Source organism: Bos indicus x Bos taurus, chromosome 5 (assembly GCF_003369695.1).
Source record: "Bos indicus x Bos taurus breed Angus x Brahman F1 hybrid chromosome 5, Bos_hybrid_MaternalHap_v2.0, whole genome shotgun sequence".
Taxonomy (NCBI): domain Eukaryota; kingdom Metazoa; phylum Chordata; class Mammalia; order Artiodactyla; family Bovidae; genus Bos; species Bos indicus x Bos taurus.
This window is the reverse complement of record NC_040080.1, coordinates 69,560,254-69,587,137: the sequence shown is the minus strand read 5'-3', so window position 1 is coordinate 69,587,137 and position 26,884 is coordinate 69,560,254. Positions and strand designations below refer to the sequence as shown.

The 26,884-nt window shown below is 41.8% G+C and overlaps 1 protein-coding gene across 2 annotated transcripts in view; it reads left to right on the top strand.

Moving 5' to 3' along the window:
• Positions 1–26,884, top strand: part of PPM1H (protein phosphatase, Mg2+/Mn2+ dependent 1H) — a 306,613-nt gene that overhangs the window by 91,453 nt on the left and 188,276 nt on the right. For both annotated transcript variants that reach the window (XR_003511171.1, XM_027542423.1), the window contains exon 2: positions 11,562–11,727. Coding sequence is in view for 1 of the 2 variants with exons in the window: in XM_027542423.1 (XP_027398224.1) it covers positions 11,562–11,727 (166 nt within the window). In the remaining variant the exon portion in view is untranslated. The remainder of the gene's footprint in view (positions 1–11,561; positions 11,728–26,884) is intronic.

Below are 26,884 nucleotides of genomic sequence, written 5' to 3'. Positions count from 1 at the left end.
TTTGCCCTCACGAGCACTTACTAAATAATTTTTTTCCTTGGGAACAGCTCACCTTCCTTGAGGTGAATTGATGGGAAACCCCAATAAAAAATATTTTAGGCTTGAAGAAACAAATAGCCTTAGTAGTCATTGATTGCTTATGTCCCCCATGGATGTTATGGAGAATATAAGTTGGTTCATTCAGCTAACATTTATTGAGTGCCTACTCCCTGCCGTATGACTTGAGAGGGCGGAAAACATAACCAAAATCAACACCAGCAAGCATTCCTCAATGAATTAAAATAATGTTGGGAGCCCAACATTGTCATTTTTGTTTAAGGATGATATTGGGCATCCAGCTTTAAACAGTTGACATATTCGTCAGTGTGTTTGTCCCCTTCAAGGCCATCGCACAGTCTCACTGTACTTTCTAGCTTTTTGAGGGTGGAAAGATCAGTTTTCCTAAAATAGAACCCAGACTGGCCCTTGGAGGGCCTCAAGGGTTAAACTAAGCATGTTATTTTCCTTATAAATTAGGGAGCCTTGGTCTGTTAATGAACTTTGTCATGGATCTGGGCACAAAGGTAGAAATGTTGGACCACCAGACTCCTCTGTCCATGAAATTGTCCAGGCAAGAATATCAGACTGGGTAACCATTCCCTTCCTGACCCAGGGATTGAACCTGAGTCTCCTACATTGCAGGCAGATTCTTTATTGTCTGAGCTACACAGGGAAGCCCAACACACTGGCACAAAGGTAGAAATGTTGGATCAGATAAAGATCAGCTTTCAAAGGACTCTTGTTGTGCAAATCTGGAAACAAATCAGACTTTCTCTGTAAGGTTCACAAGGGTGAAGATTTTCCAAAGCAGGTTATATTTAGTTAAAATAAATGTGTTTTTTAAAAAACAATGGCTGAAGTAATGAGGGGGAAATTATTGTTCTTAATGTACATTTTCAGTAATACTGTGCTTGCCGGGGGGGGGGGGGTGGGGGGGGGCGGGGAATTGTTGGCATACCGAAACCGCGTGACATGTCACAATTCCCATCTTGCAATACTTGTGTTGTATTTATAGGCTGTTGTGCAACTAATTACAAGAGCATTGGCTTGTGTGAACACAATACATCGTTTAAAAGCTCAGTGGCTCTGAGAAAATGCCAGTGTGGCTTATCTAGGATGTTTAACTGAACCATTTTCTGGATGATATTGGTGGAGCCAATAGAATGAGGATAATGGCACAACTCTCTAGTGTTTAGGGTTCCAGGCATTCACTCAGTTGCTGGATGGAAATGCTTTAAACAGTTCTGTTTTCCAACAGTGAGACCAGTACCCTGTGAGGAAAGTACTGCTCATTGTCCCTGGGAGATGGAGTATCAATAATTTACTGAAAGCCCTGCAGGTGCTTTCTGTGTGACCCAGCCTTTAGACCTTGGGAATCTGGGTCCATAGTCTCTTGTGCTCCTCTAAAATTTCTAGCAGAAACCTGCTTGCCTCTCTGCCCTCCCCCATCTAGTGTTTCCTGCTCTGTTGTGTGTTTAGGGGCACAGCCAGCGTATTTGAGGAATAAGGATGAGTGGCCTTCACCTCTCCAGTGAAGGACAGAGCACATTTTACAAGATTTTTTTCTAAAGCAGGAACTCAGAACTCCCAACACTGAGAGTTTCATCCTCCTTACCACCAAACAATCCTCTTCTGTACACAATTGTTCTTCTTGTGTTGCTTTGAGGTTAAAAAGGAAAATATCAGAGCCCTCAATGGCCCAGAACTTTCTTTATCCCTTGGCAAAGGAAAAGCCAAGATTGTATCTGGAGTTTTTGAGGAAACTGCTGATTAAAAATGTATGTGTTTTATTTGATGTCTGTTGAGATTAACATACTTTTATCTTTTGGTTTCATTTCATTAGTTCCGGGCTTTTTTACAATTCGCTTTTTTTGGGGTTGCACGTTTGAAATTGACTTTCACTTTGTCCTGAAAAATACATTTCTCTAACATTGCTGATAGTACAGATATATCTGGTCAAATAAAGAAAGAAAACCTTATCTTGAGCAATGCAGTGGCTTCAAGCACGTGTTTTTTTTTTTTTTCCTTCTTCTTTAATTGCCAACAGGAGCTAATAGCTATGTGCAGGTAGCATTGTTCTAAAACCCACACAAAAAAATGTATTCTTCTGCTTTATTTTATACAAAGCTTCCAAACTGGAAATCATTTTTAGGCAAGCCTTTATTTTGGTTTCATGTGGCCCCCCACCCAGTCGCACTGTGGCCTTGTGTGGGAATTGCTCCAGCATCCGACAGAGCGCACACTCACTTCCTGATTTAAATGCAGAAGTTGGTCTTTGGTGACATCAGTGGTTTTGCCAAGAGGACCTGGAGAAGAATTGAAAGGAAGTACCCAATGGCAGCTTTCTGATTTTTACCTTTACTGTGTTAAAAGTTCATTTCTTTTTTTTTATTTTATTTTTTTTAAAAGTTCATTTCTAAACAGCCAGTGTGAAGGAAAAAACATAGCTATTTATGTAGGGAGATCTTTGGGACATATCATACCTTCTTTTGATCTAAGTTTTATAAATCTTCAGTTATCTAATTACATTGGTGAGGAAGCTAGAAGCTCATTGTTGTTCAGTTGCTAAATCGTGTCTAACTCTTGGTGACCCCCATGGACTGCAGCACACCAGGCTTCCCTGTCCTTCACTAAAGCGGCCTGCAAGGTATATTCAAGATAAGTTACAAAGAACACCAAGATGCACATTCAGTTCCATGCGAACCTACATCTCTCTCTGCTTCACTTACGTATTATGTGTAGTAATATGAAATTGTCAGTACTGTACTATTTTTGACCTACAAAAACTTTCTCAGAGCATTCAATCTAATAGTTCAGGGGTCAGCACACATTTTCTGTAAAGGTGTACACAATAAATACTGTAGGCTTGGTGGGCAGACAGTCTGTGAAAACTGTCTCTGCGGAAACTACTAACTGCACTGTACCTGAAGGGGCACAATAGACAATGTGTAAATGTATGTGTTTCAACAAGTGTAAATGGCAGTGTTTCAATAAAACTTGATAGACATGGAAATTTGAATTTCATATAATTTTTAGATGTCATAATATTCTTTGATTTTTTTTCCTGACTCCTTAAAAATATTGGAAGCCACACAAAAATAAGCAGTGAATTTTGCCTGAATTTTGCCCAACAGCCATGGTTTTCCAACCCCTGGTTAAGCTGAAGTTGGCTACCACTGCCTTTGCAATTTTTGCTACCAAGAACTTCCTGTTCACTGACCTAAAGCCAATTTCATTATCTTATCCTCCAGAATGCCCCACCCCAAGCCTTGTTTCACCTTCTCATCTCCCTTCGTAATCAAGAACACCTCATTTGCTCATCCTGCCAGTGAACACTTAAGTGGCACCCTCTTTGCCCTTCTATCCTCCACTACTCATATCCAGCAGGTCTCAGCTAGGAATTTGCAGTTTTTTCACTTCCTCTGAAGCCTCCTTTTCCCTTGCACCAAAAGCTTGATTCATGGCCTTTTCGTCGCTTGGACTGTTATGTCACTAGCTGGGCTCTCTGCTTTTGTCATTCATCCTCTGTAATCCATCTTCCATCAGGCCGCTACTGTTATTTTCCTAAATAATTTTTATCATATCAAGCCCTTTAGTATTGTAAAGTATTTATTCTCCAATTAAAATAAGTTAAATGCTTTTCCCCCCCCTTTTTTAAACAAATTTAGATTATTCCCATGGGTCATAGGCTCTATGGGATGAAGCTCCAATAGAATTTCATGATCTAGTTCTAATGTAGCTCCTTACCAAGCCCATACTTAAGTCACACCCACTCCTCTTTACAAAGTTCTTTCATATCACTGTTTTCAGAGGTTATTCCTATGTCTGCAGAGTCCTGCCTTGGTTTTCTTCTGACTCTTTATTTCTATTATTATCATTTTTGGTCACACCACAAGGCATGTGGGATCTTAGTTCTCCAACCAAGGATTGAACCCACACCCCCTGCATTGGAAGCATGAAGTCTTAACCACTGAATCACTAGGGAAGTCCCTTTTCTCTGACTCTTGATTCCCTCCTTTATTCAGTAAGGCTGAGCTTAGGTGCCACCTCAGCTGTCTCACTTTCCATGACTCTTCTTTTGCATAATCATCTCCTCCTCTGCATTTTCAAATCTTTTGTGACGTACCCTTTTGGTATGGTACTAGTCAGAACAAATCAATTATTTATAGGAAGATGGCCCTACTCTACAGATGGCTGTGGGCTCCCTGAGCGTGAAAACCATGCCCTAGTCTTCTTGCTTTACCCCTCTTGGCATCACAATATTTTAAAGTAATTATTTCAGTCTATATGTACTACATGTCTAATACTTTTCTTATTTTACTCATGAAGTCACACAGATCTGGTTGCAGGGTTGCAGAAACAAATGCCTTTGGGGTCAGGCAGCTGACAATGGCAGAAGCAGACAGAGTGAGATCTGGGGTGAGCTAGCAAGGGTGTTGTTGTTGATTGTTGTCTTTATTGTTGTCATCCAAGAGTGTGACAGGTGTAGCCTGATGTATTATTTTTCAAGAAAAATGGGAAAATTAAAAGATTTTTAATATAATCATCCCCATTTTAAAATATGGCAACTACAATTCACCTTAAAAAGAAACTTGTGGGCAAAAATTAAAATCCCAACCTGTGCGCTGAATGTGGCCCTTGAGACCCCAATTAGCAACCCTGATTGATCACTTCCCTTCATTAGCTGCCAACAGAACATGGGAACCAGGAGGTGTAAGATGTGTGATGGGAGAAGGTGTGTATGTGCTCTTTTCTCACCTGGGTTCATCCTGCCTTCTTCCTACTCTGCCTCCCCCACCTGTTGGTACTTAGCCACCTTCCAAAACATGAAAGCTAAACACCACAGAGAATTCCATTGCCTTCCATCCTTTCTCCTCATTGGTAACACACTGGCTGTTAACTGCATGGACTGGTGTGACCTCCTGTTGTCCCTCCTTCCAGGACGTGACTGAAACCATCTGGGAGAAGCTACTATTCTTGATAGATGTTCCGGCTGTTTTTGCTGATGGCTATTATCAAAGGCTTAAATTCCTACTCAGAGCCATGGTTTTCTAGTAAACCAAGAATGAGAGGTTATTAATGCCCTTGGAGCTAGGAATTAAGTTGTCCTTATGTTCCAGCCAATCTGGGTGGTCAGTAACCATTTCAGACAATCACATGGAACATTGCCTATGAGGTTACCTCGAAAAGAGAATTTTAGTAATTGATTGCTATATTTCGTCTCCCATCAATGATTGATTTCCCACCCCTCCCCCTACAGCCTTTTGCTCATCTCAGTTGTATATGAATCAGCAATAGCTCGATTCACCTGATGGCCTTTTTAAAACACTTGTCCCTTCTTAACCAGTGTGATTACTGCATGTTAGCCATATTAACACTTCATGTAAACTTTTTAGCCTAAATGGTTCAGGCTCTAATTTCCTTTAAAAACAAAGCAAAAGCATAATACCAAGCGAAAAAAAGAGAAATCAAACCCAACCAAATTCTCTATTCAGTGGGTCTTGGTACCTGGCTGTCTCAGTCCGGGAGCCTGGGGAGAGATGGCGTGTGTGGGCAGATCTGGATGGGAATTTAGAATCATCACCCTACTAACTGCGTGGGTGCTTTCCTGTGTACAGAACATTGCATGGATTGAGTATTACCAGGACTTTGAGGAAAGCGCTCAGAGGAGCAGGCAGCCTTGCTCAAGAAAGGTCCCATGTTCTAGGAAGTGTCGTACATATGCCACATGTAGTTACTGAGACCTGGAGGTGATTCTGTGCCCTTGAGGCTGGCAGAGGGACACTGACAGAAAGAAGAGGGAAGAAGAGTTTCCCCTCAAACTCACACAACTGCATAAAGTCCTCTGGGCCCAACACAGGAGCACTTAGCTTGTGTTGGATATGTTATTATTAAATAGTAATATTGAGTACTCATTGTGCGCCAGGTACTGTTAAATACTTTTCATGCTAGGGCATTTCGTTTTAGTATCTCTTCTATAATTGGAGGTAAGTGTTATTATCCCCATTTTAGAGACAGAAAGTAAGCTTACTGTGTCCGAGAGCACACAGCAAATTTGAACTTGGCCTTTCTGACCATTGTCTCTGTTGATGCCTCTGCGATGCCTCTGCTGAATACCTCATGGTCCCAAGGGGAACAGGTTGGTAATGAATGAATTGACACCCATGATGCGTGGGAATCCTCTGAAAACATACCAACTGTGACTCCCCATTGTGGTTTGATTGTCCTTGTAAATCCTGTTGAAAACAGTTCCATTGTGACTTCTGTGGACCAGTGGCTTCTGTGACGGGGGCTCACTTCTTGAGAAGAGTTGAGAATATTTACTCATCTGAATTTAGTGACAGGAACCTGTTGTGTCTGTTATATTATTAAGTGCATGTCCTTAAGGTCAAGGTTTTGAGCAGATGGGAAGGCAGATAACTTGATCATTGAATGGTTGCCATTAAAACCAGGACTTACCTGCTGAAATTTAGGTGGAGTTGATTTTTTTTTTTTTTTAATTTGTGACTAGAGTATTTCACAAACAGAAAGAAGGAAAACAGGTTTTCCAAGTGTGTGATAGCAGCACAGAATGAATCACTTGTTCTTTTTACATAGTCTTCCACTGCTACGATCTCATAGTCACATCTATGCCTGGTGTTCAGGTCATAGCTTCAAGTTGTGTCTGATACACACAGAGGATTTTGGACTTCCAGTCCTTAAAATTCCATATGTACCTGTTTTTACAAGGGGAAAAAAAATCTAGGTGTTTTGGTCCCATTGAAGGTAGACTGATGGGTTAATGCAATCCATGAATGACTCTAACTTTGTCATGGGTCTCCCAGGGCATGCATATCCTCATCTTCTAAGGGAAGAATAAACAGAGTGTAAACTTTCCACATTGAAGACATAGCAGCTAAAGTTGCTTTCATCCTCTCACAGTTCTCCGCCTTGAATGTTAGTCCTGACTTCAGAATTTCCCAGTTCTTCAATTAAGATGACTAATATCTCCTCTCCCCAGAATGTATATTTTAGTAACTCCCAGAATTTAGCCCAAGAAGTACTGCTAAGAAACCGAGGTTTGCAGAAGTTAAGCGACTTGCCCAAGCATTCCACTGTCCAGTAGCTGTGACTTTAGAGCAGTGGTGGCCAACTCAGTCCACAAGAGGATTCCATGAGTTAATCACTACATGTGCTAATCAAATGCTAACAGCAGTCCTTGGCACATAATTAATTCTCAACAAATGTAAGATACTATTATTGCTCCACATCTAGGGAGTAGGCAGAGTTGAGTTCTGCATTCATTCTTTCAACAGATGCTTGTTGAGCACCTGCTGTGTGCTGTGTTCTGGGGGGATAGCCCATGGTCTTAACCATTGTGCTTTATTACCTCCAGTTTAATTTCAGGGAAGATGTTTTCCCCCTTTGTAGGCAATTGGAAAACAATGACACCAAAGAGATGATTCATGGCCCAGCAACATTTTTTTTGAGATCCTCAAAATAGGTATCATGGGTGAGTACTGCTTAGATAAAGAAAGCCTATCTCAAAGTCATTCTGGGTGATCTCAAGATAGTGCTGACTTTTTCCTGGAGCCTAGGACAAGAAGAGAATGTAGCTACTAATATAGCTACTCACATAAAAAATACTGTTGAATCTATTGACAGCATGATACGTCTCAACTCAGGAAAGTTTTTCTCAATTTACTTTTAGAGGAATTGGAGGTTTTATTTAAATTTAGTAAACAAAGCATTGGCCTTTGAAGAACAAAATGAAATATGTAAGTTGATAGAGATCAAGCTTTTTAAAGCCAAAGTTAATTGATAAGAATCAGGTCTTTCTACTAAAGCTGTAGAGTCAGGAATTTAAAATAATATGAAATATGAGATAACAGTTGTATGTGTGTGTGTGTTTTAATTTTATTTCTTTTGACTGCTCTGGGTCTTTGTTGCAGAGCACAGGCTCTAGGCAAACAGGCTTCAGTAGTTACGGCCCATGGGCCCTATAGCTGTGGCTCCCAGGCTCTAGAGCAGAGCCCCAATAGTTGTGATGGATGGGCTTAGTTGCCCTGTGGCTTGTAAAATCTTCATGGATCAGGGATCGCACCCGTGTCCCCTGCATGGGCAGGCAGACTCTTAACCACTGGACCACCAGGGGATCCAGCTGTATGTTTTAAAAAGGCAGTGGCTTTAAATTAATATGACTTTATCATCTGAGTAATAATCAGATATCTGACTGAATAGGCTTCCAGGGTTGGGGCTGCTGTCTTCTCTCTAGGTTGACCTTTCTAATATTTCATCAGTGTCATTCACAAGCTGTATTCACGTGAAATGGCAGAGGAAGTCCACCCGCGATTGTTCTTCACGGTTCCCCAGCTGTGATGAGTCATTGCAGGACAGCCCTTGCAACCAAGTGCTGATAAGAATAGGCACACAATAGAAAAATAAAACAGCCGAGAGCTGAAGGAGAAAGAGCTGGAACTCCGAAGTGTGTCCACAGCTCTGCTGTATTTAGCTCTTGTGACCTTGTGTAAGTTACAATCTTCCCAGTCCCTGGGTTTCTCATGCATAAAGTTTCTAGAGTCTCTTGCTGAAGTTAGGTCAACTTTGGAGTTTAATATCCACTAAGAAAGATGGGAGACACTGCACCTCCAGGGGACAGTGATTCGTGATTTGTGTAATTATAGTAGCTTTGTTGATTGTTGGAAAAGAGCAGTGGCAGATGAGTCAGCCTGGCATGAGCTATTGGAGATCAGCGATGCTTTTTTTTGTTGGGGGAAAAAACCCAACTAAAGCATAAGTTTAGGTGCCAATGGTCAGGGTGATGCCAAGTTCCAGAAATAGAAGCTCGGATTCTGGTCAGAGGACAGTATGGAGGGGACGATGGTCATGGACTTGTTTTCCCAGCTGCACCTCCACCTTCAGCTTTCCCTGGGAAAGATGCTTGTGGGTGACCGTGGGGGTGTAATGTCACCATCCACGCCACACATGTTGCTTGGGAGTCACTATCACTGACTGAGAGGAGGCAGGTGGTATTTTGAATGTCCTTCCTCTGCCTGGTTTGTTTCTCAAAAAATCTATGTGAAAGGAATACTCCAGTTAAATGCATGTATTAGGAGCTCCAGTGGCAAACCTCTGGACGAAACATGAGCTGCGCTAGAGACAAACAGATCAGAGCCATCCATTCTTTATCCTTCCTCTGGGCGCTTTCTCCAGTAGCCTTAGAAGCAGGAAAAGAATCCCCTTTCTCTCAAGCCTGGACCCAAGCTCACCTGATCTGCTATTCTCTGCTTCCCCACACAGTCTAGCAGGGCCTGCCACAGATTGATGCAAAGCTCTGTGTATTGGGTTGGCCAAAAAAGTTGTTCAGATTTTCCATAAGAAATCGGACTATGACTGAGTGACTAAGCACACACACACACCCCCAAGTTGGGCTGGGGGTCAAGGGAGGCCTGACTGAATTCCAGCTGCCGTACTTCCTGGCTATGGCACCTGGAGTAACTTACTTAGCTTGGGCAGTAAGCATAGTTGTACTAATAGTCTTATGCAGGTAGCCTGTGTCTTTAAGAATTGCATTGTATTCTGAAACGGTATGAAGATTTCCCCCTGCTCACAGGAGAGAGTGAAGGTGGGACCAAACACTAGACCTTGAACTCTTTCTCCCTTCTTCCTTGAGAGGGTGTGATAAACATCAGAGGCAAATTTGACCTCATAGAGATCAGCAGGGATCCCACCTCCTTGCACAGGACTGTTCCCACCCCACTAAGGACAAGGATTTTCAAACTCAATAAGCAACAATCTACTTTAAAAAAAAAATCCTACACAAAACTGTCATGTGTAAAATGAGGATAAAAGGCTTTTGTTTATAAAAATATACTTCAGTTGAAATTTATACTAAACTCAGTAAGAATGATGAAGCAGTTTCAATGAATAGAAATTTGAAATAGAGATAATAGATGACTTTTATGATTGTTTCCCTTTAACATACAGATAAGTAATTGCAAATGGTCGTTTAAAAAAAAAAAGATCTCCTTCCAATCTAGTGGTATCAGTCAGTTGAAGAGAAAAGATAGAAGGCTTATTTATTATGCCAAAGCTGCCCAAAATATGTAGACTAGCGTATATTTGTTTACATGTAAGAGATGGGAATGAACTTTTAAATTATTGCATTTTTTCCCCAAAATGCTTATACCTTTAAAAAATAAATTTAAAGTAAATGTGAAAACACCTGAAACACCTCCATAGAATTCCAGGGTTTGGTAGAAAACTGCTCAAAACACACTCCCTGAGGTCGTACAGTTCTCACATCTCAATTTGCTCTCTGTTTGCTGTTTGACTGTAGCATGTATGTGTTGGCTTACAGTTTTCAATACTGAAAGCCATTTGATATAAAAAAAATGGTGACATTTGAATAAGCTCTGCAGTCTGGCTGACAGTGCTGGATCAGAATCAGTTGCTCCTTTTGATGTTGTTCTTGAGTGATGGAAAATGTTGCTTTGGGGTAAGTTGGGTGAAGAGTGCTTGAGACTGTATACCGTTTTTGCAGTTTACTCTGAGTTAATAATTCTTTCAGAATGTAAAACTGTTTAATAAAAGGTGTTTGAAAACAACCATCCTCTAATTAATCGTTAGGAGGGAGTACAAGACTAATAGAGTGATGTATACACCACACTTTCAGAGTGGATTTCCATCTATCTTACCTTATTAAAACAAAAGCATCTTTCTTTTTTTGCCACTGAGTCCTTATCCTCCACCCTCACTCTGCCATGTACTGTGACACTGTTGAAGTTTTGTAAAGAAAACACAGCAATGGCAAATCAAGGAGATCTCTCTTTCGGGAAAACTATTTTAGCTGCTGCTTCATTACTTAATAAGAAAATGGTGCTGAAACCCAAGAGTTCAGTCTGCAGGCACCTGATACACAAAAAAGCTTTATAAATGATGTAGCATGTTTTTCTGAAGCATTCCTATGCTCAAAACATTAGTAATTAGATCAAAGTAGTATCAACATGCCATGAGATCACAAGGCCACATGTACAAATCAGCGTGCCCTGCAGTCCATTGTGATGATGCCATGTAAGGAGTGTTATTCTACTGGAGAAAAGATAAAGGAGAGAAGATAATTTTAAAAGAATAAACCTTTGATCCATTCACTTCTCTGTGTGTAAAGTGAAAGTGGTCATGAAATATACTTCTTTGTTCCCTAGGATTTTATAGTGTGCTGTAAATTACTGCTTTATTCTTTGATAAGATTGGTGGAGGTTTTTGCTCTTTATCACTTGGAAAAATGCAGCGGAATTCCCTGAGCCAGCCATCTATCTTCAGTGTAATTGGCAGAAGACTGATTATCTCGTGTGTTTTGACTAGAAATGGATTAGTGGGGTTGATCACAGCTATCAGACACCTGGAAAGGTGAACTGAGCTCTGAACAATGCTTCATCAAATGTTTTAACATGTGCTTATATAAGTCCACTGAAAAGTCTGTTCACCCACCAAGCTATGACATAGGGCATTAGTCTGATCGGCTTTTCTGGCTTCTCCTCCAGGGTCATCAACGCTGGGAAGAGCACACACAACGAAGACCAAGCCAGCTGTGAGGTGCTCACTGTGAAGAAGAAAGCAGGGGCCATTACCTCAACCCCAAACAGGAACTCAGCTAAGAGACGGTCCTCGCTTCCCAACGGGGAGGGGCTGCAGCTGAAGGAGAACTCGGTAAGACTTTCCTTCACCCCCACTCTCGGGTGAGAAGAACCCACACACTCTGGCCCCACTGTGGAATGTTCAGAATGGAAAAGAGAAAAGCCACGGCCCCAGTGTTCGTGGAGTGGTGGGTCTGGGCTCGGGGCATCACACTCACAGCAAAGGTGATACATGGGGTTCAGAAAAGCTGGTGTTTAAGTTCTCAGCACTTAGAGAAAATGCCCACATCATAGGAGTTTTGTTGCAAGAATTAGTATGTGTAGCGGTAGATGGTTTTAAAGAAGCACTTCCAGGTTTTTGTGAAGTTGGTCATCCTCAGAAGCCTCCCAGGAGGTGTGGAGTAACTCTAGCCGTCAGCTTGCAGCCCAGCTACGACTCTGCCCCTGTCCTCCCCTCGCGTGTCCCTTAGAGTTGTACAGTTGGAGCCTGTGCTTGACGCTCTTCCAAATTCATATTTGTTTCAGTTGGCCCAAAGCCCTTGCATCCTATGGGGTGGCCCTCCAGACTGAATGCCCTGCTGACAGACCACAAAGCATTTCTCCTTTCTCCAGTTTCCGGAGAACAAAGCAGACATCCTTGGAAAGTTCTGAAGAAGCTCTTAGCAGAGTATAGGGAACAATCAGCACTGTGTCCACCATCAGATTCTTTAGTCCTGCAGAAAAGAGACACGAAACGGATGACCCAGATGGGACTGTTTGTTCTAATGATCTTGAGGATATTTTTGCTTGTAAATTTTTATAGGATTGTAAAGGATCTAGGAACCTGTCCTTAGTTGAAGTGATATTGTCTTGTTGCATTTATGCTTAGTGACTAAGAAGGGTACTCATTTATTTTTATTTTGTTAGCATTAGTTCAGCTTAGGGTTAAAAAACACAGTGACCTATGGAGACTCATCAGTTGTACTTGTTTCAAGGCAGAAGGAAGCACTGATTAGGCCTCTCCCAAAAAGGAAGAGTCAGGGACCCAGATGAGCAGGACAAAATAATAGTGGTTAAGTGCATGCGCTCTAGAGTAAGACAGTTCAGAGCAGTCTGTTGCATAAAGCTATTCAGTTTAACAATGTGTGTGTGCTCAGTCCTGTCCAGTTCTTTCTGATCCCATGGACCGTAGCCACCAGGCCCCTCTGTCCATGTGTGACCCCATAGATGGCAGCCCACCAGGGTCCCCATCCCCTGGGATTCTCCAGGCAAGAACACTGGAGTGGGTTGCCATTTCCTTCTCCAATGCATGAAAGTGAAAAGTGAAAGTGAAGTCGCTCAGTCGTGTCCGACTCTTAGCGACCCCATGGACCGCAGCCTACCAGGCTTCTCCATCCATGGGATTTTCCAGGCAAGAGTACTGGAGTGAGGTGCCATTGCCTTCTCCCAGGAGAGGCTAGTTAGAAGTATGAAATCCAACAGTCCATGCGAAGTCCTGAGCTGGTGTCATCATTAATAAATCCTCGATTGATGTTAGTGATTATTATCCTAAAGTCAGTTCCATTTCTGTAATCCTCTATGAATAATGCCCACTGAATTTTCATTCATTTTTAAATTGGAAATCACACAATTTTTTCCATACCTTCTTGATGGAATTATTTTTGAGGATTGAATTATTATGGAAAAGGGCTCAGAAAATGTGAGACATTAATGATAATTGGATATGGGTGCCAGTGACTTAATGTTGCTCTTTCCCCCGGCAATTCCTCTCTGCCACTGGGATATAAAGTGACTTCTGTAAAAATAAGACAGTGTTGACATCTGGCTGCAAGCCAGTTGATGATCGCATATTTCCTTGTTGCTAAGTTCCTCCTAGAAGTGGAGCCAGGAGTAACTATTTAACTTCCTTTCTTTAAGAACAGTGAAACCAGCACATAAGCACTTTAGAATGGAGCCAGGACACTCCTTCGTGATGGTTCATGTGGTCCATGCTCCTCTGGGAGGCAGCAAGGATATGCAGTGAAAAGCAGGCACATCTCAGCCTGTATTCCTGCCTTAGCCACAGCGGCTTCACGTCTATCTGCGCTGTATATTAGGCTTCTTATTAGAGTTTAAGGCAAGAGCTGTGTTGCCTTTTTTTTTTTTTAATTGTGGAAAAATGCACGTAAAGCTTACCATTTTAACCATTTTTAAGTGTACGGTTCAGTGGCATCAAATACATTCATACTGCTGTACAACCATCGGTATCATCATCTCCTAAACCTTTCCATCATCCCAAACTGAAACTGTCCCCACTAAATACTAACTCCCCATTCCTTTCTCCCTTTCCCCTCCACCCTCTCCGGTCCCTGGCAACTACCATTCTATTTCCTGTCCCTGTGAATTTGGCTACTCCAAATACCTCCTATAAGTGGAATCATACAATTTTTGTCTTTTTGTAGTTGTCATATTCACTTATCATAATGTCCTCAAAGATTGTCCGTGTTGTAGAATGTGTCATAATCTTATTCCTTTTTGAGGTTGAATAATATTCTCTTGTATGTATACATGCCATTTTGTTTATGCCTTCATCATCAATGAACCGTTGCTGTCATCTTTTGTCTATTATAAATATTGCTGCTGTGAACGTGGGTGTCTAGTACCTGTTTGAGTCCCTGCTTTTGATTCTCTTGGATATATACCCAGAGTGGAATTGCTGAGTGATATGGTGGCTCTGGTCAGTATTTTCAGGAGCCACCATACTGTTTGCCACAGCATCTACACCATTTGACCTTCCCACCAGCAGTGCACAAGGGTTCCAGTTTCTCTACATTTTTGCCAACACTTGTTAAATTCTGTTTTTCTGAAATAATAGCTACCCTAATGAGTGCAAAGTGCTATCTCATTTGTAGGTATATATTTCCCATGGTTAGTGATGTTGAGCATCTTTTCATGTACTTCTTACTGGCCACATATATCTTCTGAAAGGTCTGTTCACGTCCTTTGCCCATGTTAGAATTCGGTTGTCTGTTTTCGTTGTTGATGTTTGTGCTCTTTCTAAAACCTTGAAGAGCGTAGTCTCGTGTGCCAGATGACTCGTGAGCATGGGCTGTGTTGTAGGAACTGGATGCTGAGGATTCAGCAGGAAATAAACAGAGGACAGTCCCTCCCTACAGGGAGCTTGTGTTCTTTAAGGGAGGCAAACAAAACACATAGCATGGGCAGATAAGCACTCTGGAGAAAACAAAGTAGGGAAGCGGGAATAATAGGAAGTGTGAGGTGAATGGGTGGTCGAAGAAGGTGTCAGGGGTGACGCTGGGGCAAAGACCTGAGAGCACAGCTTTTGGGAGGAAGAGCATCCTGACAACCCTCGGCAGCTGCAAGATCTGAGGCAGGACCAGGCCTGCCATTCTCAGGGATCAGCTAGGAGCCCATGCAGCTGGAACAGACATAGCAGAGCCTGGATTACAGGCAGTGGACTTCCCTGGCAGTCCAGTGGTTCAGACTGTGCACTTCCACTGCAGGGGGCTCGGGTTTAATCCCTGGTCAGGGAAGATGTCACATAGCATGACCAAAAAAAAAATTGGGTTGTAAGCAACACTGTCAGAAAGCTAATAGGGGAGAGATGCAGTCTGGTAGGACCTCAGGGCTGTTACCAGGACTTTGGCTGCTATGCTGAATGAACACTTTGCTAGCAGAGGTCACTAAATACACTGCTTAGAAGAGGCTAGTGGTTTTTTCTATCTGAAGACATCCCATGACTCATATATGGTGGCACCGAGGAAAGGGCAGTGACAGTACAGGGCTCAATGCGAGAAAGCATCTGCAGAACACAAGTGAGCTAGGTCTCCGCTTTCCCCCTGTGATTCTCATCCTTCACTCAGTAAATGTGTGCTGAGCTCTGAGTCCACACTCTGGGACCTTGGGACTGAGGAGATGGATTCAGGACAGTCCCTGCCCTCCTTGAGTAGAGTTGGGGAGACAGGAGAGGAAGGCTTCCTGAAGAAGTGATATTTGCCCTGTTGTGCTGAAAATTGAATAGGAATTAACCAAGCACATAAGAGAAAGGAGAGCTCCTGATGGAGGGAGTGAGCATGTGCAGAGCTAGGCTGGCGTGGGAGCAGTGGGGCATGGCTTCCTGTGTCGGGGGCAAGTGTAGTTGCTTGGAGGGGTATAAGACCGGAGCAGTGAGCAGCGTTCACAGGTGAGAGTCACTCAGTACCCTGAAAAACTGGACTTCTAAACAATGACTTTAGACCAGGGTGTAACAGACTCATGATAGTGGGGAGGCTGACTTGAGAGAACTAGGGGAGCACACCTAGAAGTTGGGACACTTAGAAGTCTGGCTCATGCAGAAATCTGAGTGAGAAATGATGAAGCTCCAAATAAAGCAGTGTAAGAACAAAGGCGTCAAGAAGCAACAATTAGAACCAGACATGGACAATGGACGTGAAACAACAATTTTGAGCAGTTCAAAATTGGGAAAGGAATATGAAAAAGGCTGCATATTGTCACCCTGTTTATTTAACTCATATGCAGAGTACATCATGTGAAATGCTGGGCTGGATGAATCACAAGCTGGAATCAAGATTGCTGGGAGAAATATCAACAACCTTAGATATGCAGATGATACCACTCTAACCTTGACAGCATATTAAAAAGCAGAGACATTACTTTGCCAACAAAGGTCCATCTAGTCAAAGTCATGGTTTTTTCCAGTAGTCAAGTATAGATGTGAGAGTGGGACTATAAAGAAAGCTGAGCTCCAAAAAATTGACGCTTTTGAACTGTGGTGTTGGGGAAGACTCTTGAGGGTCCCTTGGACTGCAAGGAGATCCAACCAGTCCATCCTAAAGGAAATCAGTCCTAAATATTCATTGGAAGGACTAATGCTGAAACTGAAACTCCAATAATTTGGCCACCTAATGTGAAGAACTGACTCACTGGAAAAGACCCTGATGCTGGGAAAGATTGAAGGCGGGAGAAGGGGATGACAGAGGATGAGATGGTTGGATGGCATCACCGACTCAATGGACATGAGTTTGAGTAAGCTCCTGGAGTTGTTGATGGACAGGGAAGCCTGGCGTGCTGCAGTCCATGGGGTCGCAAAGAGGCAGACACGGCTGAGCAACTGAACTGTGCTGGCCACTTTAATGGCAGAAAGTGAAGAGAAACTAAAGAGCCTCTTAATGGCAGTGAAATAGGAGAGTGAAAAAACTGTCTTAAAACTCAACATTCAGAAAACTAAGATCATGGCATCCGGTCCCATCACTTCATGGCAAATACGAGAAAAAGTGGAAACAGTGACAGATTTTATTTTCCTGGGCTCCAAAACCACTGCAGGTAGTGACTGCATCCATGAAATTAAAAGGCACTTGCTCCTTGGAAGTTCAGTTCAGTTGCTCAGTCGTGTCCGACTCTTTGCGACACCATGAATCGCAGCACGCCAGGCCTCCCTGTCCATCACCAACTCCCGGAGTTCACCTAGACTCACGTCCATCGAGTCAGTGATGCCATCGAGCCATCTCATCCTCTCTCGTCCCCTTCTCCTCCTGCCCTCAATCTTTCCCAGCATCAGGGTCTTTTCAAATGAGTCAGCTCTTCGCATCAGGTGGCCAAAGTATTGGAGTTTCAACTTCAACATCAGCCTACCAATGAACACCCAGGACTGATCTACTTTAGGATGGACTGGTTGGATCTCCTTGCAGTCCAAGGGACTCTCAAGAGTCTTCTCCAACACCACAGTTCAAAAGCAACAAATCTTCGGTCCTCAGCTTTCTTCACAGTCCAACTCTCACATCCACACATGACCACTGAAAAAACCATAGCCTTGACTAGATGGACCTTTGTTGACAAAGTAATGTCTCTGCTTTGAATATGCTATCCAGGTTGGTCATAACTTTCCTTCCAAGGAGTAAGCGTCTTTTAATTTCATGGCTGCAGTCACCATCTGCAATGATTTTGGAGCCCAGAAAAATAAAGTCTGACACTGTTTCCACTGTTTCCCCATCTATTTCCCATGAAGTGATGGGACCAGATGCCATGATCTTAGTTTTCTGAATGTTGAGCTTTAAACCAACTTTTTCACTCTCCCCTTTCACTTTCATCAAGAGGCTCTTTAGTTCCTCTTCACTTTCTGCCATAAGGGTGGTGTCATCTGCTTATCTGAGGTTATTGATATTTCTCCAGGGAATCTTGATTCCAACCTGTGCTTCTTCCAGCCCAGCGTTTCTCATGATGTACTCTGCATATAAGTTAAATATGCAGGGTGACAACATACAGCCTTGACGTACTCCTTTTCCTATTTGGAACCAGTCTGTTATTCCATGTCCAGTTTTAACTGTTGCTTCCTGACCTGCATACAGGTTTCTCAAGAGGCAGGTCAGGTGGTCTGGTATTCCCATCTCTTTCAGAATTTTCCACAGTTTATTGTGATCCACACAGTCAAAGGCTTTGGAATAGTCAATAAAGCAGAAATAGATGTTTCTTCTGGAACTTTCTTGCTTTTTCAATGATCCAGTGAATGTTGGCAATTTGATCTCTGGTTCCTCTGCCTTTTCTAAAAGCAGCTTGAACATCTGGAAGTTCACAGTTCATGTATTGCTGAAGTCTGGCTTGGAGAATTTTAAGTATTACTTTACTAGCATGTGAGATGAGTGCAATTGTGCATTAGTTTGACCAACTCAGTGGACATTAATTTGAGCAAACTCCAAGAAGGAAGTTAGTGAAGGACAGGGAAACCTGGTGTGCTGCAGTCCATGGGGTTGCAAACAGTCAGACATGACTTAGTGGTTGAACACATGAGAGCAAAGGACAGGCTCAGAAGAGATGATATGAGAGGTACTGTTGTGGTGACATGGTGACAAATTGTGTGGTACAGGGAGAGTGGGAGACCCCAGGTCTCAGCCACTGGGTGCTGGTCCTTAAAAGTGGACCCCTGGAGCAGGAACAGATTCAAGGTGAAGGGATAGGCATAAATGGCAACTTGACTTTTGAGGGTGCTAAATTTGCAGTGGGGAATGTTTTGTAGGAAGAGAGAAGGAGAGAAGGAATTGGAGAGAAGGAATTGGAGTTTGGGAGTAAGTCTTGGGAAGCTTAGAATTCAGGAGTTGCAAGTTCAAAGATATTCCAAGAAGAGAGAGGAGTTGTCAGGAGCAGAAGTAACTATGACGTGGACCACAGAGGTCAAGAAAGATAAGGATGAAAATAGGGGCAAATATTATTATAAGCAAGAAGTGGGGCAACAGGATAAAGTGACATCATTATTTTATTGCAGACAGTTTACAGACATGAGGATGGTGATAGGAAGATGCCTGGGCTCTCTCCAGAATACATGTGATGAATTTCTCCCTCCTTTGCCGACCTCTTCATCCCCAGTAAATTTCATGAAGTCAGAATAAGTCAAAATAAATATTTCCACAAGACTTCATGTGTAACATCACCCTCATCTTACTCGGAGATTGAAGAAAGCCTAAAATTTTCTGTAAAATTACATTAGAGTCCCCATGAAAAAAGAAATTATCATAGGAATTTTTTATGTTAAAAACATCAAAAAAGTGGAGGGAGGGGAGGACTTCCTTGGCGGTCTAATAGTTAAGACTCCACCCTTCCACTGTCTCTGGTGCCATGCAGTACAACAAAAAATTGGGGGGGTTGGGATGGAGGGGACGGGATACATCAGTGATGTGCAGAGGAATTCAGCAGAAGCGTGACTTTATATTTGATGACGTAGGGTAGTTGGGTAGCAGTGAGATGGTTAATTCTCACTACAGATAGTTATTGATTGGGATAAAGATTTTAAGACAATTTTAGTTTTTTAAAAACTTTTTATTTTATATTGGAGTATAGGAGATTAGCAATATTGTGATAGTTTCAGGTGTACAGTAAAGTGATTCAGTGATATATGTACACATATATCTATTCATTTTCAAATTCTTTTTGCATTTAGTTTGTTACAGAATGTTAAGCAGAGTTCTCTGTGCTATATACTAGGCTTTTGTTATCCATTTTGCATATTTAAATTTACATGTTTGAACATAAACATTTACAGTATTTAATTTTACATATTTAAAATGGATAACCAACAAAAAGCGACTGTATACAGGGAACTCTGCTTAATACCTTGTAACAACCTAAATGCAAAAAGAATTTGAAAAAGAAGAGATACCTGTGTATGTTTAACTGAATTGCTTTGTTGTACACCTGAAACTAACATTGTTAATCCACTATCAGTTCAGTTCAGACGCTCAGTCGTGTCCGACTCTTTGTGACCCCATGAACCACAGTACTCCAGGCCTCCCTGTCCATCACCAACTCCTGGAGTCTACCCAAACTCATGTACATTGAGTCGGTAATGCCATCTAACCATCTCATTCTCTGTTGTCCCCTTCTCCTCCTGCCTTCAATCCTTCCCAACATGAGTGTCTTTTCAAATGAGTCAGCTCTTCACATCAAAATATTGGCCAAAATATTAGAGTTTCAGCTTCAGCATCAGTCCTTCCAATGAACACCCAGGACTGATTTCCTTTAGGATGGACTGGTTGTATCTCCTGGTAGTCCAAGGGACTCTCAAGAGCCTTTTCCAACACCACAGTTCAAAAGCATCAATTCTTTGGCACTCAGCTTTCTTTATAGTCCAAGTCTCACATCCACACATGACCACTGGAAAAACCATAGCCTTGACTAGACGAACCTTTGTTGACAAAGTAATGTCTCTGCTTTTTAAGATGCTGTCTAGATTGGTTGTAACTTTCCTTCCAAGGAGTAAGCGTCTTTTAATTTCATGGCTGCAGTCACCATCTGCAGTGATTTTGGAGCTCAGAAAAGTAAAGTCAGCCACTGTTTCCACTGTTTCCCCATCTATTTTTCATGAAGTGATGGGATCAGATGCCATGATCTTAGTTTTCTGAATGTTGAGCTGTAAGCCAACTTTTTCACTCTCCTCTTTCACTTTCCTCAAGAGGCTCTTTAATTCTTCTTCACTTTCTGCCATAAGGGTGGTGTCATCTGCATATCTGAGGTGATTGATATTTCTCCAGGGAATCTTGATTCCAGCTTGTGCTTCATCCAGCCCAGTGTTTCTCATGATGTACTCTGCATATAAGTTAAATAAGCAGGGTGACAGTATACAGCCTTGACGTACTCCTTTTCCTATTTGGAACCAGTCTGTTGTTTTATGTCCAGTTCTAACTGTTGCTCCCTGACCTGCATACGGGTTTCTCAAGAGGCAGGTCAGGTGGTCTGGTATTCCCATCTCTTTCAGAATTTTCCACAGTTTATTGTGATCCACACAGTCAAAGGCTTTGGCATAGTCAATAAAGCAGAAATAGATACTTTTCTGGAACTCTCTTGCTTTTTCAATGATCCAGTGAATGTTGGCAATTTGATCTCTGGTTCCTCTGCCTTTTCTAAAACTAATTTCAACATCTGGAAGTTCACGGTTCACACATTGCTGAAGCCTGGCTTGGAGAATTTTGAGCATTACTTTATTAGCGTGTGAAATGAGTGCAATTGTGCGGTAGTTCGAGCATTCTTTCGCATTGCCTTTCTTTGGGATTGGATTCAGGTTCCATCTAAATATAAAGGAAAATGTCAAAAGCAGAAGAAGCCTTGTTCGGAAAAGTCATAAAATTTGGAAGGGATAAAGGAAAAGATTTTCAAGGTGTTGAAAGCACAGATTTTCAATCTGTGCTATAGATTTGTAGCTTGAAGAAATGCAAGGGAATATGGTGAATTATTTATTCTTCCTTAAAAAAATACTCAATAATGAATCCAGTTTTTTAAAATTTATAGTTTAGTGATATAATTAGTGAAATAAAGAAATAAACATTTTCTCTTTTGAGAAATAGAGAAGTTTTGAGATCTCAGGATATGAAGTGGATGTGAAACAGAGAAGGATGTTTTCTGTGACAGGTTAGGGATGAGCTTTACCTCTTTCTGCATCACATTGGGTTCTAGGTGTATGAAGAAACTTTAGCCCAGCGTCAGGCAAGTAGGAAAGCGATACTCTGTGGCAATATGCAGTCCTGTCAACATTCCTCACTTGTGACTGTTTGTTTAGGGACATAGGGCGTGTGGCTTGGGAAGAAGAGAATCTAGAATGCCAGCATTTCTGAAAGACATGGTCATCCCTTACAGAAGATGTTGTAAGCTCTTTGAGGGTAACAACCTCTTCCCCCATATCCCCCTGCCTGTTTCCCACTTTATTTGTTTAATTGAAGGATAATTGCATTACAGAAATTTGTGGTTTTCTGTCATACATCAACAAGAATCAGATATAGGTACACTGAAGCCTTTTAAATTTACCCGATCATGATTTGTGGGATCTAATCACCATTACTAAGTTTTCTTTCCTGCCGGGGTCCAGCCCCAGTGGATCCAGGGAAATTCAAAGGAGAGACGGCGTCGGCAAATACACTGGCTTTAATTAAATGTTAATTAGAGATATGAAGAGTAATAGAATAAGGATAGCTCAGTAGGAAAATTCAGTGGAGAAAAGAGGCTGAATAACTTGGTTTATGTGGAAAGCTAATAAAATTCCAAAATAAGGAATTTACATCACCTACGTAGGCCACAGGCGTCCTCCCGTTCTCCCAAAGGAGAGGAGACACTAAGGCCTCCCCGGTCAGACCTTAGAAGCCCAGGCATAATTAGTAGGCTTGACGAGCCTCCACGTTCCAGATGGGGATTCAGCCAGAAGGTGAGAAAAAGAATGACATGGGGAGACCAGTCTTTTGAGGAACTGATCCCATTTCTTTATTTTCTAGGGTCTGTTTTTATACACTGAGATGTTATACAAAAGTCACATGGGGTCAGCAGTCCTGACTTTAATAAAAGTCAGGTGCTTTATACAAATGTATACGAAGGTCTTAGGGGTGTTACATCATCTTCTGGCCAGGGGGCCTGCTAACAATTTATGACCCTCTTCTTGTGACAGTGGTCAGTCAACCAGAACACTTATTTCTCCAGGGGTGATTATTTTTTAAAACAGACGCCACCTTCCGAAGGTACCAGATAAAGTTACATTCCTATAGGGTGAGGGTGTAGTGGGTTTTAATTAAGGAAAGAATTTACTTAGCCTAAGGTCCAATGTGATTAATATCAAAGGTTAATACTTATTTCTTCTATATATTCATTAATGTGTATAAGGGCAGGGGATGTGGAGACTTAGCAGCAAACATTGGCTCAACAAATGAAAAACCCTTCACCAATACAATTTCTGATAGCCCACTCTACTATACTAATAGTTTTCTAACTTCTCTAAAGAACCTGTTTTTAGAAGGTTTAAAGCATCTCGTGCCTCTCATGGTTGGGAGGCTGTGAACAATCACATGTGGCCAGACAAGCCTGTCAGGCAGGCTAGAGAACCTTCAGAGGAGTTTGTAGGTTGAAACACTCCTATCACGCCCAGGAATTATTATTAACTGGAGCTCTAAGTTAACTCCTTCTCTGAAAGAGGTGGTGGGGGGCAGCCCCCCGTAAAGTCAGAGGTGTAGGTGAGAGCACAAAGTAGTAAAGTAGGCAGGCTCTGGTTTTGGGGGTAGATGCTCAAGAATTTCCAGAGGGACTCCTGAGGCTCGATCCCGCCTTTGCATATGTCAAGCCTCCTTCCTCATGACCTTTGCCATGGGTGGAGGTCCTCACACTGGCTCCCGGCACTTTCTTTTAATTTGAAAGGTGTTATTGTTGTTTGTTGTTCAGTTGCTCAGTCAGTCCGACTCTTTGCGACCCCATGGACTGCAGCACACCAGGTTTCCCTGTCCGCCATCTCCCGGAGCTTGCTCAAACTCATGTCCATTGAGTCAATGATGCCATCCAACCATCTCATCCTCTGTCTTCTCCTTCTCCTCCTGCCTTCAATCTTTCCCAGCATAAGGGTCTTTTCCATTGAGTTGGCTCTTAGCGTCATGTGGCCAAAGTATTGGAGCTTCAGTTTCAGCATCAGTCCTTCCAATGAATATTCAGGACTGATTTCCTTTAGGATTGCCTGGTTTGATCTCCTTGCAGTCCAAGGGACTCTCAAGAGTCTTCTCCAGCACCACAGTTCAAAAACATCAATTCTTCGGCACTCAGCCTTCTTTATGGTTCAACTCTCATATCCATACATGACTACTAGAAAAACCATAGCTTTGACTATATGGATCTTTGTTGGCAAATTAATGTCTCTGCATTTTAATATGCTGCCTAGGTTTGTCATAGCTTTCTTTCAAGGAGCAGGCATCTTTGAAGGTCATGGCTGCAGTCACCATCTACAGTGATTTTGGAGTCCAAGAAAATAAAATCTGTCTCTGTTTCCATTGTTTCCCCATCTATTTGCCATAAAGTGATGGGACCAGATGCCATTATCTTTGTTTTTTGAATGTGGAGTTTTAAGCCAGCTTTTTTACTTTCCTTTTTCATCTGCATCAAAAGACTCTTTAGTTCCTCTTAGCTTTGTGCTATAAGGGTGGTGTCATCTGCATATCTGAAGTTATTGATATTTCTCCCTGAATTTTTATTTCAGCTTGTGCTTCATCCAGCCTGGCATTTCTCATAATATACTCTGCATATAAGTTAAATAATGGTAACAGTATACAGCCTTGATGTAGTCCTTTCCCAATTTGGAACAAGTTCATTGTTCCATATCCAGTTCTAGCTGTTGTTTCTTGACCTGCATACAAGTGTCTCAGGAGGCAGGTGAAATGGTCTGGTATTTTCTATGGTTTACTGTGATCCACAGAGTCAAAGGCTTTAGCATAGTCAGTGAAGCAGAAGTAGATGTTTTTCTGGAATTCTCTTGCTTTTTCTATGATCTAATGGATGTTTGCAATTTGATGTCTGGTTTCTCTGCCTTTTCTAAATCCAGCTTGAACATCTGGAAGTTCTCCATTCACATACTCTTGAGGCCTAGCTTGGAGAATTTTGAGCATTACTTTGCTTGTGTATGACATGAGTGCAATTGTGCATTAGTTTGAACATTCTTTGGCATTGCCCTTCTTTGGACTTGGAATGAAAAACTGACCTTTTCCAGTCCTGTGGCCACTGCTGTTTTCCAAGTTTGCTGGCATAATTGAGTGCAGCACTTTGACAGCATTATGCAGCTGACTTGAAATAGCTCAACTGGAATTTCATCATCTCCACTAGCTTTGTTCGTAGTGATGCTTCCTAAGACCCACTTGACTTCACACTCCAGGGTGTCTGGCTCTAGGTAAGTGATCACACCATCATGGTTGTCTGAGTCATTAAGATCTCTTTTGTATAGTTCTTCTGTGTATTGTTGCCACCTCTTCTTAATATCTTCTGCTTCTGTTAGGTCCATACCTTTTCTGTCCTTTACTCTGCCCATCTTTGCATGAAATGTTCCCTTGGTATCTCTTAATTTTCTTGAAGAGATCTCTAGTCCTTCTCATTCTATTGTTTTCATCTATTTCTTTGCATTGATTACTGAGGAAGCCTTTTTTTTTTTTAAATTTATTTACTTGGAGGCTAATTACTTTACAATATTGTTGTGGTTTTTACCATACATTGACATGAATCAGCCATGGGTGTACATGTGTTCCCCATCCTGAACCTTCCTCCCACCTCCCTCCCCATCCCCTCTCTCAGGGTTGTCCCAGTACATCAGCCTTGAGCTCCCTGTCTCATGCATCAAACCTGAACTGGCGATCTGTTTCACATATGGTAATATACATGTTTCAGTGCTATTCTCTCAGATCATCCCACCCTCGACTTCCCCCACAGAGTCCAAAAGTCTGTTCTTTATAGCTGTGTCTGTTTTGCTGTCTCGCATATAGGTTCATCGTTACCATCTTTCTAAATTCCATATATATGCATTAATATACTGTATTGGTCTTTTTCTTTCTGATTTACTTCACTCTGTATAATAGGCTCCAGTTTCATCCACCTCATTAGAACTGATCCACATGTGTTCTTTTTAATAGCTGAGTAATATTCCATCATGTATATGTACCACAGTTTTCTTATCCATTTGTCTGACGATGGACATCTAGGTTGCTTCCATGTCCTAGCTGTTGTAAACAGTGCTGTGATGAACACTGGGGTACACGTGTCTCTTTTCATTTCTGGTTTCTTCAGTGTGTATGCCCAGCAGTGGGATTGCTGGGTCATAAGACAGTTCTGTTTCCAGTTTTTTAAGGAATCTCCACACTGTTCTCCAGAGTGGCTGTACTAGTTTGCCTTCCCACCAACAGTGTAAGAGGGTTCCCTTTCTTCACACCCTCTCCAGCATTTATTGTTTGTAGACTTTTGGATAGCAGCCATTCTATTGTGCTTGATTTGTGGTTGAGTTGTGGTTTTGATTTGCATTTCTCTGATAAGAGTGATGTTGAGCATCTTTTCATGTGTTTGTTAGCCATCTGTATGTCTTTGGAGAAATGTCTGTTTAGTTCTTTGGTCAAAATGGATTAAAGATCTAAATGTAAGACCAGAAACTATAAAACTCCTAGAGGAAAACATAGGCAAAACACTCTCTGACATAAATCACAGCAGGATCCTCTATGACCTACCTCCCAGAGTAATGGAAATAAAAGCAAAAATAAGCAAATGGGACCTAATTAAACTTAAAAGCTTTTGTACAGTGAAGGAAACTATAAGCAAGGTGAAAAGACAACCTTCAGAATGGGGGAAGATAATAGCAAGTGAAGCAACTGACAAAGAATTAATCTCAAAAATATACAAGCAACTCATGGAGCTCAATACCAGAAAAATAAATGACCCAATCAAAAAATGAGGAAGACTTTCTTATCTCTCCTTGCTATTCTTTGGAACTCTGCATTCAAATGGGTACATCTTTCCTTTTCTCCTTTGCCTTTAGCTTCTCTTTTTTTCTCAGCTATTTTTAAGCCCTCCTCAGACAACCATTTTGCCTTTTTCCATTTCTTTTTCTTGGGGACAGTTTTGATCACTACCTCCTGAATAGTGTTACAAACCTCCATCCATAGTTCTTCAGGCTATCAGATCTAATTCCTTTAATCTATTTGTCACTTCCACTGTGTAAATCCTAAGGAATTTGATTTAGGTCATATCTGAATGGCCTACTGGTTTTCCCTATTTTGTTCAATTTAAGTCTGAATTTTGGAATAAGGAGTTCATGATCTGAGCCACAGTCAGCTCCTGGTCTTATTTTTGCTGACTGTATAGAGCTTCTCTATCTTTGGCTGCAAAGAATATCATCAGTCTGATTTCGGTGTTGACCATCTGGTGATGTCCATGTGTAAAGTTATCTCTTGTGTTGTTGGAAAAGGGTGTTTGCTATGACCAGTACATTCTCTTGG